Consider the following 17,911-nt stretch of genomic DNA (forward strand, 5'->3'; position numbering starts at 1 on the left):
GGTGATGGGAATGCTGCACTGGTGAATGGGGGTGTTCTTTACATGACTGAAACCTAATCACAATCATTTGTAATCAAGATGTTTAAATAAAGATATTATAAATAAAAAAATAAAGAACAAAAAAAAACTTGGACTCTTCAGAACATTCAGTTATTCTTATGTGTTTTTTTTGCAGGCTATTCTTTGTGATGCTTTGGAGACATATGGTCCCCAAGCTTGAGCTTGGGGCTTCAGCATGTAAAACACACCCACTCTCCACCTTTGAGCTCTCTTCCCAGCCCCGTCATTCTCTTACTAATGAGCATTTAAGTTATTTTTGTTGCTGAATTAAAATGGACAATACTGTGGTAAAAATCTTATGTCCTTGGGCCAGAGCAGTGGTGCTAGAGGTAAGGCGTCTGTCTTGTAAGCGCTAGCCTAGGACGGACCGTGGTTCAATCCCTCGGTGTCCCATGTGGTCCTCCAAGCCAGGAGTGACTTCTTTTTTTTTGGTTTATGGGACCATACCTGTTTGATGCTCGGGGGTTACTCTTGGCTAAGCGCTCAGAAATTGCCCCTGGCTTGGGGGGACCATATGGGACGAGGGGGGGATCGAACCACGGACCTTCCTTGGCTAGCACTTGCAAGGCAGACACCTTACCTCTAGCGCCACCTCACCAGCCCCCCCCCCTTTTTTTAAGGAGCGACTTCTGAACACATAGCCAGGAGTAACCCCTGAGCGTCAACAAGTGTGGCCCAAAAACAAACAAAAAATCTTATGTTCTTGTGCAGATATTTTGAGAAAAGGGGTATTAGATATAGAATTACAAGGTCAAAGAATTATACATTAAAATGTAATGGGGGGGGCTAGAAAGATATAAGGGGAGGTAAACCATTTTTCTTTCATGTAACTGCCTCTGGATCAAATCCCTGGTACTACATATGGTCCCTTAAACATCACCAGGGACTATCCTGAGCACAGAGGCAAGAATGACTCTGGGGGGCCAGCAAGGTGGCACTAGAGGTAAGGTGTCTGCCTTGCAAGCGTTAGCCAAGGAAGGACCGGGGTTCGATTCCCCGGCATCCCATATGGTCCCCCCAAGCCAGGGGCAATTTCTGAGCGCTTAGCCAGGAGTAACCCCTGAGCATCAAACGGGTGTGGCCCAAAAAACCAAAAAAAAAAAAAAAAAAAAAGAATGGCTCTGGAATACTACTGGGTTTCGGTTAAAAATAAATAGGGCCTTCCTTTCTTCCTTCCTCTTCCTCTTCCTTCTCCTCCTTCTCCTCCAACTCCATCTCTCCCACCCCCACCTCCTCCTTTTTCAGTGGCTCTAACACCCCTTCCTTCCTTCCTTCCTTCCTTCCTTCCTTCCTTCCTTCCTTCCTTCCTTCCTTCTTCCCTCTTTCCCTCCCTTCGTTCCTTCTCCCTCATTTCCACCCTTCTCCCTTCCTTCCATTGATTCTGCCCACTGAGCTCTAAGAAAAATAAATAAATAAAATACTGGCCAGAGCAATAGCATAGTGATAGGGCATTTGCCTTGCACACGTCCAACCTGGACAGACACATGCTCAATTCCTGGTATCCCATATGGTCTCCCGTGCCTGAGGTAATTGCTTAGATTGAAGGAGTCCAGAGCAATAGTACAGTCTGAGCGCTACTGGGTGTGACCCAAAAACAAAACAAAACAAACAAAAAGGGAACCAAAAAGAAAGTATACTTTGTAGGCTGGACAGATACTACAGTGGGTAAAAGCTTTGCCTTGCAGGCAGCTGGGATTTGATTCCTGGAATCACATATGGTCTTCTGGGTATAGAGCTTGGAGTAAGCCCTGAGAACATCTGGGTATAGCCCCAAAACTAATAAGAATAATAATAGTTAAATAAAAATAAATATGCTTTGCATACAAGAACCCCAGGTTCAATTTTCAGCACTGCATGGTTTCCAAAATTATACTAGCTACATTGCCAGAAGTGTGACTAAAACAAAAACAAGAAAAGTGATAGATTTCTCAGGATTGTTGTTCAAAATATGTACTTATCTTGCACTTTTTTTTTTGTTTGTTTTTTTGTTTTTTTGTTTTTCGAGCCACACCCATTTGATGCTCAGGGGTTACTCCTGGCTAAGCGCTCAGAATCGAACCTCGGTCCTGATCCTTGGCTAGCGCTTGCAAGGCAGACACCTTACCTCTAGTGCCACCTCGCCGGCCCCTTATCTTGCACTTTCTTTGCCCAGTACAGAGGTAAAAAAACTATCTTCGGGGCCGGGTGGTGGCGCTCGAGGTAAGGTGCCTGCCTTACCTGCGCTAGCCTAGGAGACGGACCGCGGTTCGATCCCCCGGCGTCCCAAATGGTCCCCCAAGCCAGGAGCGACTTCTGAGCGCATAGCCAGGAGTAACCCCTGAGCGTCACCGGGTGTGGCCCAAAAACCAAAAAAAAAAAAAAAACAAAAAACTATCTTCTCTTTCAACATGCTGGTCCTCTCCTCCTCTTGTACTTAGGAGCTGACCATGGAACTACTAAAAATCATCTTTCTCTCCTCTTTTACAGAGTCTGGCCACAGAAAAGAGATCAAAATGACCGACTCAAAATATTTCACCACGACCAAAAAAGGTACCATTTGTCTCATTGTGGGGTCTTGTCCTTTTCTGTCCCTGCCTGAGCTTTCTCCCCACTCACACAGGAGTAGGGAATGGGGTTGGGGTAGAAACGTGGCAGGCAGCAGTGGGAATTCCCCAGAGTGTCTTTAACCTCATGGATCCTGGAAAAATCTGTTGATGGTGGAAACAAATGAATTGCCACATTTAGAACTCAAGAATTAGTGTTCTGAATAGAGAAAAACCTCTCTTTTGTTTTCCCTGGCTAAAAATTGCTAAATATGATCCCCCTTTCCCGGAGAAAAGCTAGCACACAATCCTATCACCTACCACCAAGATATTGTGTCTAGTCCTTATCAGTGGGCACACGTTTTACATGTTGACATCAGGCCTTTATATCCTGTTTTCCATTTGCCGTTATCATAAACATTTCCCCAAGCTCTCACCACTTGGTCTTCGTCTGCTGAGCTGCTCTGAAATCAGCTTTGCTGGTATTCTGTTGTTGGGCGGTGGGACTGTTTCTGCTCCTCGGGAAGCAGATTTTTGGGGCGTCTGACGAATGTGCTTTAACTCTGTAAACATCTTTCTTTCTGACTGTCCTGCTTTCCTTCCTCCTCCCTTCCCAGTGAGATTGACACTTGCCTATTGACTGGACAAAGCAAGTCTGTTGTTAAATCAGCCAAGCCTGGGTGCTTCTCCCCTAGTATTTTATTCATCTTTTCTTATGGAGCATCTCCTAAGTGCAGTGGCGGGAGACAGATGGCTCTCTGCAATGGAGAGTCTATTCAGTGACCACACTTGATAGAGGACAGTAGGCACTACGATAAGAGAAGTTCAGGGGCTGTTGGAGAACCCCAGAGGAGCAAGCCAGATATGAGCTGAGTGAGGAGGCAGCCACTGAGTGTACTGTTGACTCATTTGGGGGCAGGACAATAGTTGAGCATATATCACTGGAGAGTGACAGAAGGGAACCTGGAGCAAGGTGCTGGGGCTGGTTTGATAAGGACCTGGGAAGCCAGGCCAGAGTGGTGAATTTTATTTATTTAATTTGATGTTGAAGGGGTTAGAGTGAGAGCACAGTAGGTGGGCATTTGCCTTGTACTAGACCAAGCTGGGTTTGATCTGTGGCATCCCATATGGTCTCCCGAGCCTGCCAGGAATAAGTAACCCCTGAGCACCGCCAGGTGTGGCCCAGAAACAAACAAAAAAATTGACTTGGAGTTACACCCAGAGGTGCTCAGGGATTATTCCTGAGTGCATTCAGGAATTACTCCTGGCGGTACTGAGGCGACCATATGGGATGTCAGAGAGAGAACCCAGGTCAGTTGCATGCAACACAAGCACCCTCCCCACTGTGCTGTGGCTCTAGCTCAGTAAGGTGAATTTTAGTGCTGAGTAGATTAGGGAGTCTGGGGTGGAGTGGAAGGAGTTAGTGGGTTGTTACCTTGCTTATTGGGGGCTGGGGGTGGAAATGTGCTGATGATAAAACTTAGGGTGTCACACATGTAAGGCAAGCATTCTGCCACATAATTATATCCCTAGCCCTTTTGATCTTTCAGGGTTAAGGGGACATGAAGATATTGGGGCCACATCTGGTATTGTTCCAGGTTTCAGGATTTTCTCCTGGCTCTCTGCACAGGGATCATTCCTGGTAGGCCAGAGGCAGTGCTGGGAATTGAATCCTGTTTATCCCTGTACTATCTTTCTGGCCTCCTGTGAGTTTTTGCTGTTTTGTTTCTTTTTGTTTGGGGACCGCACCTGGTTGAGCTCAGGGGCTAATCCTGGTTCTGCATTCAGGAATTACTCCTGTCAGTGCTTGGGGGACCATATGGGATACTGGGGGTTGAACCCAAGTCAGCTGCACACAAGGCAACAGCCCTGTTGCTCTGGCCCGTGGGTTTTTTTGTGAAGACAGTATCTGTCAACCTAGGTTTGAAGATGGCTTCCATGTTTATTCTCATCAAGGAAGATCTAGGGCAGAGTCTGAGAAAGAATAAAGAAGGAGGAGCCAGAGAGATAGCACAGCAGTAGGGCATTCCCTTGCAATCAGCCAACCTAAGGCCAAAAGTGGTTCAAATCCCAGCATTCCATATGGTCCCCCGTGCCTTCCGGGTCGACTTATGAGCAGAGAACCAAGTGTAACCCCTGAGCGCTGCTGGGTGTGTCCCCCCCCAAAAAAAAATAAAGAAGGGGGAGGGGGAGGCAAAGAGATCACTACCACAGTTCCCACCAGAGATGATCCTGACTGCAAGAGGGGGTTACCAAGTAGTGGAATTGGAATGGAGACAATTGGGGTTCTTGTTTGTGATGAATGAATGAAGTAGGCTTGGAATCCCACCAAACTGGGGTCCTTGTGAGGAAAGAGGCATTTCAGACAAAGACAGATCTCTGCCACCTTTTGGGGACCAAGGGGACTCAGGATGAGTTTCTTTAACTTGACAGATACTTGTACGGAATCTATGCACAGGCATTGTGCAATCCTATGAGGCTGCTGTCCTGCAGTGCTCAGCAATGCTGAGCTGTTCAGGCTTGTTGAGTCCTGTGTCAGGGAGATGGGCTCCTCGACTTCTAGGAAAGAGGCCTATTTTCCTTTAGCCCCACTGAGAGAGCCCAGGACTTCAAATGCAAGCTCTGCATATTCTTCCTAACTCTGCTGAGCAATATCCTTTTCGTGGCCTTGCCCTGGCTGAGCTCTGTGATTGTTTTTAATTAACCTCCTTTGCCTTCTTCTCAGTCCAAGTTCTTTGCTGACTGCATCCTGCAATCCTGATTAAAAAAAAAAATAAAAAAAAAAAACAACCTTCCAGCTCTTCTTCTTTTCTCACTGTAAATCCAACTAGAACTTCCTCAGCACTCTTTCCTGACCCCACAAGGTAGACTGCTTCACCTCAAACCCTAGTGACTTGAGAGGACTCTACCAAAGAGACATCCAGAACCAGGGGAAATTAGCAGCAGGGAGAGCAGCACCCTTCACACAGGCCCCTGAGTGCCAGGCTCAAGTGAGGTTTTCTATGGAGTGGTGAGGCAGAACAGGCCCTCCGGTCAAAGTCGATTCTGTTGAGGTTCACAGAAGCAAAGTGATGTTCACTCAGCTGGAACATAGGCCTCCAGGACATGACCTGGGCCCTTCTAGCTGTGTCCTTAGGCAAGCCTTGGTTTGCTCATCTATAAAATAAGAGAAAATGCAGTTGTGAGGACAGTGTGAAAGCATGGGACATGCTGCTTTGTTGAGGGCCAGAAACCTGTGCAACCCCAGAGTCTATACTCTCCTTAATCCATTAGGATTATTAGAGGCCTCTCCATAACAGGCCCTTGAGCAATCTTTCTTCCCCATTTCCTTTTTTCCAGATCATCAAGTTTTTTTGTCCAGCTTTGATAAAAGTTTATTACATGTTCTAGCCTTCAAGGGACAGCTGAGTCCCATTTTCAGAGCTGAACAATCACTTATGATTTAGGAAGTGAAACTCCAAGTGAATGGTTTTAACTGGAAGTTCTGTGTGAAATTCAGCCCAGCCACCTCTCTGCCAACCAGCCTCAAGTCCTGTGATTCTGTCCCACATGGCCTTGAAGGCTGTGGCTATGGAGGACTTTGTTTTTACTCTAGGCTTCCGGTCTGTCAAAGCAAGCTCTGCCTTCACGCCTTCATGTATTTGTGCTCCTTAGAATCTTTATAGCTTCCACACTTCCCTCAGTGTGACACAACCCACACACCTCCATCATGATCTTTCTCCTCCTACCGTTCAGTCCTCTTGGCTGCTTGCACCATAGGGTACTAGGGATCTCAACTGACAGCGTGGCATGGCTTTCCTGCCTCCCTCCCCAGGACCTGGCATCACCCACTGGCAGGGTGGAGATGGGTCACTCATGCCTGCCTCCTTTTGTAGGGGAGATCTTCGAGTTGAAGGCAGAGCTCAACAGTGACAAGAAGGAGAAGAAGAAGGAGGCAGTGAAGAAAGTGATTGCTTCAATGACCGTTGGCAAAGATGTCAGGTGTGCAGGAGTCACAGAAGGAGGCTTTCTGGCCTTGAGCAAGTTCAGATTCCCTCCTTGAGGCAATCCCTAGGGAATCAGGCCTCCTCTTCTCATCTCCTTTCACCACAAACCTCCTTCCCACACTGAGAGTTGTGCTCATGATGCTTCAGGCACTCAAATACCAGTGAGCTAGGTCTAATGCAGTGAGGGGAAAGACGTGATTGAAAAGGCGTCAAGTGGAGTATTTATGGCATGATCCTGTCCATGCCTCCTCGCCCTCCCCTATTCACCAGTTTACTGGTACTGCTACCCTTATGTACAAGTCGCTGGGGCTCTTGGCTTTCAGAAAGAATGGAAAATCTTAAGTTTTTATTCTAAGTCTTCCTGTTTCAGATTGCAATGTAATATTGAACAAAAAATAGATGCAGATTGGAGTCATAGTCCAATGGCTAAGATGTTTGCCTGGCATGTGGCTGGTCGACCCAGATTTGACCCTAAAACCACACATAATCCCCCAGGCCACCAGGAGTGATTCCTGAGTGAGTACAGAGTCAGGAATACTTCCTGAGTATTGCCTAGGTATGACCTCCCCACCCCACCCCCCAAAAAAAGATGCAAGTCACAACCATATCTGATGAAATAGGCGATCTCTGTCCCCTGTGTGTACCCTCTGGTGTTGTTATGATAGTCACAGTGGGTGATTTATGCACTTGACAAACATTTGGGGTATGCTTTTCCCCTACCAGCAGTATCCCTTTCCCGTTTTCTGGTCACCAGATTAATGTTTGAATTTTGCCATCCATTTTCGGTCTCTGTTGCCATTTCTATCACAGCCTGTTGCCCTGAAACCCTCAGTGTCCACCTTTGTCTGTGTTCCTGTCACCTCTGCTCTCCTCCTTTCTTATATACTTGTATTGACCTGCCTGTCATGATATAAAGTGCCCGAGGACAGTGAACCCAGTATTCCAACAACCCTAACCCCACTGAATGTCGGAGAAAAGCAGAATTCATTTAGTGGCACCTCCAAGGCTCTGTACCAACTAGCCAATGGCACCTTTCCTATCCCAGAAGCAAGAAGAAGAGTGAAACTGAACCCAGTTCTCTTGTGATTAAAGGCTGGACTAAGACTCCCCCTCAGCCTTTCTGAAATCAAAGTCCAGGGTGCTTTTGTCCATATGCCCTTTGCCCTCTCCTCGCATGGTCCTCTGCCTCCGACCTTTTTTTTGTTTGTTTGTTTTTGGGCCACACCCTGGCGATGCTCAGGGGTTACTCCTGGCTGGCTGCTCAGAAATAGCTCCTGGCAGGCACGGGGGACCATATGGGACACCGGGATTCAAACCAACCACCTTTGGTCCTGGATCGGCTGCTTGCAAGTTAAATGCCGCTGTGCTATCTCTCCGGGCCCCTGCCTCCCACCTTTTGATATTCCCTCAGGCTTCTCAGTTCTCCTGATGATCTTGGGAAAGATGGAAGCCAGTGGGTTAGGCTGAAGAATCAGGCCAGGACAGAGCCCACTCTCCTCCTGCTGAGACAGTCTGTCACCTCACAAAGGAAGCAGCTTTTTTATTTTTTGGACTCATAACTTTATTGTGATGGTGGAACAGGCCCACAAAGAGACTGGCAGTAGGTAGCTAGCCCTGTTCCCCAGGTGTGCTCTGGAATTGGGTATATAGTAGTGGGGTCGGTCCACTTATATTATGAACAGGAGCTTGGGAGTCCAGCCTGGTTCCTCAGACAGTTTGTGGCATTTATGAGCTTTTTTAGTATTATCATCTGTAAACCAGGCATAATCCCTGGGCTTCCTGGGACTGTTAAGTGAGAACCAAGGTTGCCAAGCCCTTAGCACCAGCATATACATGTACTCTGTATACGCTGGACTGTTAAAGTGCCTGAGCTCTAGGACCAGCATCCAATGCCAGGGTCCATGTGAAGTCAGGAGGGAAAAACAATCATTTTTATTTCCTTTTTGTTTTTTTGTGGGGGACGACACCTGGTGCTGCTCAAGGGCTCCTCCTGGAGCATTGCTGACAGTGCTAGAAGACCTGTGCAGTGCCAGGGATTAAACTCAGGCCTCCCTTGCCCAGAGCCTGTGCTCCACCCTTTTGTGCTTTCTCCCTGGCCCTACGGACCAGGTATGTTGTCTCCAAGTTTTCACAGGTGTCCTGTGAAGTAAGCTCTATTGCACCTCTCTTGCAAATGAGGAAACCAAGGCTCAGGAGATAAAGGAATTATCCCAACATCATATAGTTAGCAAGAGAGGGAGAGCTGGGTTGGAATGGCTCCAGAGCTCAAGTTTGAACCCTGTAAGAATAGAGCATTGTTTCTGTTTTAAAATCAAGTCTGTTTTTTGTTTGGTTTTGGTTTTGGTTTTTTGCTGGAGAGATAATATAGTGGTTAAGGTGCTTGCTCACTTGCCTTGCATGTAGCTGACATGGGTTTGATCCTGGCTACCCCATTAAATACCCTGAATCCTCTAGAGTTGATACTTGAGTGCAGAGCCTGGAATAAACCCTGAGCACAGCCTGCTATGGCCCAAGGGAAAATAAATAAAAATAAATTTTAAGAAATGAAGCGTTGGGGCCAGAGAGATAGCATGGAGGTAAGGTGTTTGCCTTTCATGCAGAAGGACAGTGGTTTGAATCCCGGCATCCCATATGGTCCCCCAAGCCTGCCAGGAGCAATTTCTGAGCATAGAGCCAGGAGTAACCCCTGAGCGCTGCCGGTGTGACCCAAAAACCAAAAACCAGAAAAAAAAAAAAAAAGAAAAGAAAAGAAAAGAAAATGAAGTGTTTTGGGGCCAGATAGATAGCATGGAGGTAAGGAGTTTGTCTTGCATGCAGAAGGATGGTGGTTTTAATCCTGGCATCCCATATGTTCCCCCGAGCCTGCCAGGAGCAATTTCTGAGCATAGAGCCAGGAGTAACTCCTGAGCACTGCTGGGTGCAACCCAAAAACCAAAAATAAATAAATAAAATAAAATAAAATAAAGAAAGAAATGAAGTGTTTTGAGGCCAGGGAGATAGCACAGTGGTAGGGCATTTGCCTTGCATGCGAAAGGATGGTGGTTTGAATCCTGGCATCCCATATGGTCCCTCAAGCCTGCTGAGGGCGATATCTGATAGAGCCAGGAGTAGTCCCTGAGCGCTGCCAGGTGTGACCGAAAAAACAAAAAACAACCCCCCCCCCCCAAAAAAAAATGAAGTGTTTTATGATGAGGTGCGCCTGGACACAGCAGAGCTGATTCCTTCTTCTGTACTTAGTGATCACTTCTCCTTCTCTCCTACCCTCCCTTCACTGCCCTTCCATTCATGGCTCTTCTCTCGACTGATACCATTTTGTCCTTGCAGTGCCCTCTTCCCTGATGTGGTGAACTGTATGCAGACGGACAACCTGGAATTGAAAAAATTAGTCTATCTCTACTTGATGAACTACGCCAAGAGCCAGCCCGACATGGCCATCATGGCCGTCAACACCTTTGTGAAGGTTATAAGGGGCTGGGTGAAGGGAGGGTTGCAATGGTTCTGGTACAGCTTCGCTCTGACCCTGCAGCCAGGTCCTGAGGGAGACACCCAGACCCTTTCCAGCCCTGCCTTCTAGTCTGAGGGCCTCATCTTCCCACAAAGGGCTCCCCCTCTCCAGAAAAACAGATTCTGGGAGGCTAGAATGATAGTACAGCAGGTAGGGCATCTGCCTTGCATGCAGTCAAACTGGTTTTGATCCCCAGCATCCCAAATGCTCCCCCTTTCCGGTACCACCAGGAGTGATCCCTGAGCACGGATCCAGGAGTAAGTCCTGAGCATCACTGGGCATGTTACACACACCCCCCCAAAAAAAAAAAAAAAGAAAGAAACCCAAATCAGAAAACCAGATGCTAAGTCCTTACTAACGTATACCATGTAAGGTTGCCTGAGGTCTATGTGAGATCCCCTCGTGCCTGGGGGCACACCTTTGCCCCATCTTCTACCCAAACAGGGTTCATAAGCATCTGTGAACTTCTGTGGTCATGTAGGTAGTCTCCTTTCTGCATTTCCTGTGCTGCTTTTATTTTATTTTTGGTGTGTGAGGGTAGTTGGGGTACTCCCCAGCCGTGCTCGGGCTATTTCTGGTTCTATATTAGGACTGATCCCTGGCAGTGCTCCAGGTACCATATTTGGTGTCAGAGATTCAGACCAGGTGTACTGTGTGCAAGGCAAGCGCTTTAACCTCTGTATAATCCCTCTGAGCCCATTGTTTCACTGTATTACTAGAATTTTTGTTTTGTTTTGTTTTGTTTTGGGGGGCCACACCCATTTGATGCTCAGGGGTTACTCCTGGCTAAGTGCTCAGAAATTGCCCCTGGCTTGGGGGGACCATATGGGATGCTGGGAAATCGAACCTCGGTCCTTCCTTGGCTAGCGCTTGCAAGGCAGACACCTTACCTCTAGCGCCACCTCACCCGCCCCATATTACTAGAATTTTAGGCCCTGTCCTGTCCTCACCCTGTCCATGCTAAGACATGTGCAAATGAGGGTTTCTGTGGCTCGTTTGGAACTTTGAGGATTGTGCTGGTCCTGGATGTGTGTGGGTTTAAATCACAACTCTGCTCTGTGACGGGATAACCTACCTGAGAGCCTCGGAGCCCTCACCTGTAAAATGAGGCCACATTCTAGGACTGCTCTGACAACAAGTGACAAAGCCAGCCAAGGTACCAAGGTACCACTTAACCTTCAATGGTGTTGGCTGCCTGGGCAGGAGATGCCACTGCAGTTGGGTTCTGAGGTTGTCTGAGGTTGCCCAGCTTAGCAGGGCTCCAAGCTTCATCTACGTCCCAGGCCCATGGTTGGTTCCTCTCAGGACTGTGAGGATCCCAACCCTCTGATCCGGGCCCTGGCCGTGCGCACAATGGGCTGCATTCGCGTGGACAAGATCACCGAGTACCTGTGCGAACCTCTCCGGAAGTGCCTAAAGGATGAGGACCCGTATGTGCGCAAGACGGCGGCTGTGTGTGTGGCGAAACTCCACGACATCAATGCCCAGCTGGTGGAGGACCAGGGCTTCCTGGACACCTTGAAAGATCTCATCTCTGACTCGAACCCCATGGTAAGTTGCTGCTGCACACAGGGCTACCCTCTTCATCTGGGACCTGACCCAGGTCAAAGCCTTGCTGGGTGGGTCCATCATGCTGGTGCTATGGGGCTCTGGGACATGAGCTGGTTCCCGTCTGATCCCCTCTCTTAAGCTGTACAACTTCAGGCCAGCTGCCAAACCCTGCAGGAGTCTTCAAACTATGGCCCGCGGGCCACATATTGTATTTATTTCCATTTTGTTTCTTCACTTCTAAATAAGATATATGCAGTGTGCATAGAAATTTGTTCATAATTTTTGTTTTTACTATAATCTGGCCCTCCAACAGTCTGAAGGACAGTGAACTGACCCCCTGTTTAAAAAAGTTTGAGGACCCCTGCTCCAGAGCAAGCCCTCTGATATTTGAAAATAAGATGAGACCCATCCTCTGTGGCTCAAGCTGGGGCAGTTGTGCGCCTAATGTGGCCTGGCACACGGGTTAGGAACAACCCAGACAAGGGCCCTTCCTCCCCTTGTTAGTTGCTCTTGCCGAGAAAGCAGCTTCCATGATGAGGTGCTAGTCTCTTTTCCCTCACTGCAAGGATGTAGAAGGTCACCCTTGAGGAAGCAAAGTCTGACAGACAGGTGAGGACTGATCGCCTCCACCACCTAGCAGTGACAGCTGTTTAGAGGACAGTGTAGCAGGATTTGTTTGTTTCTTGGGGGTTGAGCCACAGGGGTGTTACTCAGAGACTATTCCTGGTTCTGTGCTCAGGAATGATCCCTGTGTGTGTGTTTGTGGGTGTGGGTGTGGTTCTGTGCTGAGGAATGATCCCTGATAATGCTCATGGTGTGTATGTGTGTGTGATTTGAACTTAGTCGGTTGTAGTGCAGGGCAAATGTTTTGCCTCCTGTCTTATCTCTCATGTGTATGTGTGTGCCTCCTGTTTTATCTCGTGTGTGTGTGTGTGTGTGTGTGTGTGTGTGTGTGTGTGTGTGTGTGTGTGTGTGTCAGAGATTTGAATTTAGTTGGTTGTAGTACAGGGCAAGTGTTTTGCCTCCTGTCTTATCTCTTTGTTCCCAACAGGATCTGTTTAAAATTAAATGCAGAGACCCTCCACTCAATGAATAAACTTTTTAAAAATAAAATGCTCCTTTGTAGGCAGGAGCTCTGGGTTCAGTCCCCAGCATTGCATGGTCCCCTGAGCACTGCTGGCCAGGTGTGATAAGGAGGGAAGGAAAGTCAAATGAAATGGTGGGCAAGGGAGATAACTCCAAGGGCAGAAAGCACATTCCTTGCATGCATGATGCCCCAAATTCAATCCTTGTATTACAAGGCTTCCTGAGCACCCTCTGAGGGGTGACCTTTCTGATACCCCCCCCAAATTATAAAACTCTAAAATGCAATATGCAGACCTCCTGGCCAGCTACCCTTCTCCGCCCAATGGAAATGCGGAACATGGTCATGGACAGAGTGGCCAGTGCAGGGACAGTGCATGAGACTACCAGAGCTGGTCAGGGAAGAGTTGGGTCTCTTGAGAACATACCAGAACAGCTGCTCTGGGGGAATGCATTGAGGGCTTGGGCTATACCTGCAAGCCAGCCCCTGTGTGCTCCAGACTCCAGCTTTCCTGGCAGCCCCCAGGGGTACTGCCAGACTCTTGTCCCAAAAGCACAGTTGACCAGCTCCAAAGCCAGGATTGTCGTACGAGGCGGACAGGGCACATCAGCCAGGTAGCTGGGAATGCCTTCTGTGGCCGGACACTTGGGCTTGAGTTATTTGTATTTCACTGCTTCCTTTTCTTTGATGTCTGGTCCTGACTTTAGTTCCAGCTAACAGAGAAGTCTGTAGGATGAGTCCTGGTCGTGTCTCCACACTCCACATCCTGCCCATTGGGTCCTGTGTTCCTTTTAGAGTATTTGGCTTCTGACCAGCCAGCATCATTAGCCCCTGACTTGTCAGCGGCAACCCTCCTCCCTCCCCAGCCTCTGCCCCTTCTGCCCTCTCTGCCAGGTGGTGGCAAACGCAGTGGCTGCCCTCTCAGAGATTGCCGAGTCTCATCCTAGCAGCAACCTACTCGATCTGAACCCCCAGTCCATCAATAAGCTGCTGACGGCTCTGAACGAGTGCACCGAGTGGGGCCAGATCTTCATTCTGGACTGCCTGGCCAACTACACCCCCAAGGATGACCGGGAGGCGCAGAGGTAGGCAGGCTAGAGTGACAGGCTCTGGCCCTAAATTTGGCTGAAGGCCTCCAAAGGGCCTCTTTCCAGGGCTTTACCCACAGGCCACTCTTCACTATGAGGGAGGCCAGAGCCAGGCTCTTGGCCTCATTTCAGGCAGCCTGATAACTGTACACCAGGCGCAAAGACAGAACAGAAGCCAGGTTGACCTGGAGGCTCATGGGGACCCCAGGTATTCGAGCTGAGAAAGCCAGTGGGCGGTGGTAGAGACCCATTAGAAATCCTGGCGGCAGTCTGAAGGCCTTTTAGCGTGGTCAGCTTTTACAGTGAGGAATCTCTGCCTTAGAGAGGGGCTTCCCTGACAGCCCTAACCTCTGTGCTAGCCTGCCTCTTTGAGTCCTGGCAGTAATGGAGGGGCGGGAATAGACATAACTACAGGCCAGGTGCCTTCCTCAGTGTTTCACTTGATTATCTCCTTGAAACCCGATGGCCCTAAGAAGTTGGCATCATTGCCTCCATTAACTAGATGAGGAATCTGAGGCTCAGAGTGGGTTGAGCTTACTGGGTGTGACCCAAAATCTCAGTCACCCTCCAGTAGAAGATAGGACAGCGATCTCCAGAGAGGTAGAACCAGGGTTAAGGCCCTTTCTCTGTGCATAACCCAGGTTTGAATCCCTGGCACCCAAATGGTCCCTTGACAAGCCAAGCAAGGGTCACTCCTGAGCATAGACCCTGAAGTAAACCCTGATTTCGATCAAATGTAGGAAGAAAGAAAGGAAGGGAGGGAAAGAAGCCATCTTGATAGCTAAAACAGAACGTTTTCCTCTTTTCATTTTTGTTCTGTTTTGTTTTCCTCTTTTCTTCCGCTCCTGTTTCCTGCCTACATCTGACCCCAGCATCTGTGAGCGCGTCACCCCCAGGCTCTCCCACGCCAACTCTGCCGTGGTGCTGTCGGCTGTGAAAGTGCTGATGAAGTTCATGGAGATGCTGTCCAAGGACCTGGACTACTACGGCACGCTGCTCAAGAAGCTGGCCCCACCCCTGGTCACCCTGCTCTCGGCAGAGCCCGAGCTGCAGTACGTGGCCCTGCGCAACATCAACCTCATCGTTCAGAAAAGGTGCTGGGAATTGGAAGAAAAGGGGCCAGGTTATCAGACAGCAGGGAAGGTGCCTGCTTTGCACACGGCCCACCTAGGTTTGAGCTCCAGCACCATATGTGGTCCTCTGGGTCCCATCAGAAGTAATCCCTGAACACAAAGCCAGAGCATGGTCAGGTGTGGCCCAAAAATTTAAATAGAAGGAAAGAGCAGGTAGCCAACCTGAATTTGATGTCTGGCATCCCACATGGTCCCCCCTGCCCACCAGGAAAGACCCCTGAGCACTGCCTGGTATAGCTAAAAAAGAAACAAACACAAAAAAGGTACTAGGATGGTGGCAGCAACGTGGCCTGGCCTGTGTGTGGGGTGCACAGGAGGACAGAGGCTGTGGGAAACTGGCTTTGAGTGTGTGTAGGAAATAGAGGAGAGCATCAATCAGGAGTTTGGGGTCACTAGCAGCTTTGTCTAGGGAAATTTGGCAGTGTTTTATCATCTGAAGACATAACGCTTTTGGGGGTATACAGCGGAGGTGGTGTAACTGGCATCAGTGAGTACAGCTGCTCCACATTCTGCAACAAATAATCCCATTACCCTCCTCCAGTCCCCAAGAATTATACAGACAAAATTTCAGTAGTGATGAGATAGAAAAACCCTGGCTTAGCCTCAGGAGAAAAGCTCAAGGAGAAAACTAGCTTGATGCTTCTTTAAAAAAAAAAACAAAAATCGGGCCCAGAGAGATAGCACAACGGTGTTTGCCTTGCAAGCAGCCGATCTAGGACCAAACGTGGTTGGTTCGAATCCTGGTGTCCCATATGGTCCCCCGTGCCTGCCAGGAGCTATTTCTGAGCAGACAGCCAGGAGTAACCCCTGAGCACTGCCGGGTGTGGCCCAAAAAAACCAAAAACAAAACAAAAAAAAAAATCAGGGCAATAGTATAGCAGGTAGGGTAATTGCCTTGCCTTTGGTCGACCCAGGTTTGATTCTTGGCATTTCTTTTCTCTCTCTTTTTTTTTTTTGGTTGTTTTTGGGTCATGCGCAGTGTATTCAGGGGTTCCTCCTGGCTCTGTGCTCAGAAATCACTCCTTGCAGGCACGGGGAACCATATGGGATGCTGGGATTCGAACCACCATCAGTCCTGAATTGGCTGCTGCTATCTCTCTGGTACAGATCTAGCATTTCATATAGTCTCCTGAGCCCACCAGGCTCAGGAATAATTCCTGAGCTCAGAGCCAGGCACAACCTCTGAGCATTTCTGAGTACGCTCCCCCCAAAAAATCTTTTCTTCCATACCTGACTTGCTCCTGACTGCGCTCAGGGATCACTGCTGACAGACTCAGGGCATATACGTGTGTGGCTGTCATGTCACCTCTTTTTTTTTTTTTTTTTTGGTTTTGGGCCACACCTGGCAGTGCTCAGGGGTTACTCCTGGTTGTCTGCTCAGAAATAACTCCTGGCAGTCATGGGGGACCATATGGGACACCGGGATTCGAACCAACCACCTTAGGTCCTGGATCAGCTGCTTGCAAGGCAAACACTATCTCTCCGGGCCCTTTTTGGTTTTTTTGGGTCATACCTGGCAGTGCTCAGGGATTACTCCTGGCTCTACACTCAGAAATCGCTCCTGGCAGGCTTGGGGGACTATATGGGGTGCCGGGATTCAAACCAATGTCGGTCAGCCGCTTGCAAGGCAAACGCCCTATTGCTGTGCTATTTCTCCAGCCCCACAAATGTCTGTCTTAAATGAGGTGGAATCAAAGAGTATTTGCAGGAGCGAGTAATATTACAGTGGGCTGGGTGCTTGCCTTGCATATGACTAATCTAGGTTTGATCCCCAGTACCCCAAATGGTACCCTGGGAGGAGTGATTCCTGGGATAAGCCCTGAGCACAATTGGGTGTGGCCCAATAACCAAAAATGGAAAAAGCCTTTACAGTGTCAGCATAGCTGCTGGGCACAGACAGGTAAGCCTTAGTGTCTATACCAGCACACAGCTCCATACCTGGCATGGAACTCTCGGTCTTATGCTTGGAACAAGTGCCCCAAGCCTCTGAGCTAGCAGCCCCTGTCCCGCTGGATTAGGGTTTTATTCACTGACATCATTGGATCCCAGCATTGTACATAGAATTTCGATGGAGGTAGATACTTAGCTCTGAATGTCTGGCGCCTCACACCCACCAGAGTTCCAATGCCATCCTACAACCTGGAAAGCCCCTTGGTCAGTTCTTCCCCTTCCACTAATACCATAGTTTGCACCATGCCCTAATGTTTTGTTTTGGATTTTGGATCACACCCAGCAGCACTCAGGGATTACTCTTGGCTCTGTGCTCAGAAATTGCTCCTTACAGGCATGGGGGACCATATGGGATGCCAGGATTCGAACCACCATCCTTCCTGCGTCAGCTGCATGCAAGGCAAATGCCCTACTACTGTGCTATAATCTCCAGTTCCTCGATGTTATTTTTTTTATTAAGATGAATTGTCTGGGGCCGGCGAGGTGGCGTTAGAGGCAAGGTGTCTGCCTTGCAAGCGCTAGCCAAGGAAGGACCGCGGTTCGATCCCCCAGCGTCCCATATGGTTCCCCCCGAAGCCAGGGGCGATTTCTGAGCGCTTAGCCAGGAGTAACCCCTGAGCATCAAACGGGTGTAGCCCGAAAATCAAAAAAAAAAAAAAAAAAAAAAGATGAATTGTCTATGTGGTCAGAAGAGAGAAAACATGGGGCCCACGTGCAGACACTCCTCTGTGTATCCTTCCTCCTATGCCAGTGCTTCTCTCTTAGAGATAGTGCAATAGCGCTTCTTCCTGCCTGAGAATCCCCTTCAAAGTTGAGCATCTTGGGGTTCTGTCTGGAACTGATCCCATAGGTGCTGTCTACCCAGCAACTCTGAGCTCCAGGAGGAAAGCAGGTTTCCAGTGATCAATCTGTCATTTGTATGAATGCTGAGGCACCTTCATCATACAGGAAACTGTGACCACACCGAATGCTACATTCCCAGAGGCTTGGCTTCTCTCAAAATCCAGGCCTGCAGTGGTGACACTTTGCTGA

The 17,911-nt window shown here is 48.7% G+C and overlaps 1 protein-coding gene across 2 annotated transcripts in view; it reads left to right on the forward strand.

Annotated features, from left to right (window-relative positions):
• The window catches only part of AP1B1 (adaptor related protein complex 1 subunit beta 1), a 63,110-nt gene that overhangs the window by 26,318 nt on the left and 18,881 nt on the right, over positions 1-17,911 (forward strand). The window contains exons 2-7 of one of the 2 annotated variants that reach the window (XM_049788961.1): positions 2,527-2,589; positions 6,458-6,563; positions 9,893-10,028; positions 11,379-11,624; positions 13,603-13,793; positions 14,669-14,890. In XM_049788961.1, the coding sequence (XP_049644918.1) occupies positions 2,553-2,589; positions 6,458-6,563; positions 9,893-10,028; positions 11,379-11,624; positions 13,603-13,793; positions 14,669-14,890 (938 nt within the window). In that variant the 5' untranslated portion in view covers positions 2,527-2,552. The remainder of the gene's footprint in view (positions 1-2,526; positions 2,590-6,457; positions 6,564-9,892; positions 10,029-11,378; positions 11,625-13,602; positions 13,794-14,668; positions 14,891-17,911) is intronic. The other variant, XM_049788962.1, reaches the window with a different exon arrangement.

Source organism: Suncus etruscus, chromosome 15 (genome assembly GCF_024139225.1).
Source record: "Suncus etruscus isolate mSunEtr1 chromosome 15, mSunEtr1.pri.cur, whole genome shotgun sequence".
In the NCBI taxonomy this organism is placed as follows: Eukaryota; Metazoa; Chordata; class Mammalia; order Eulipotyphla; family Soricidae; genus Suncus; species Suncus etruscus.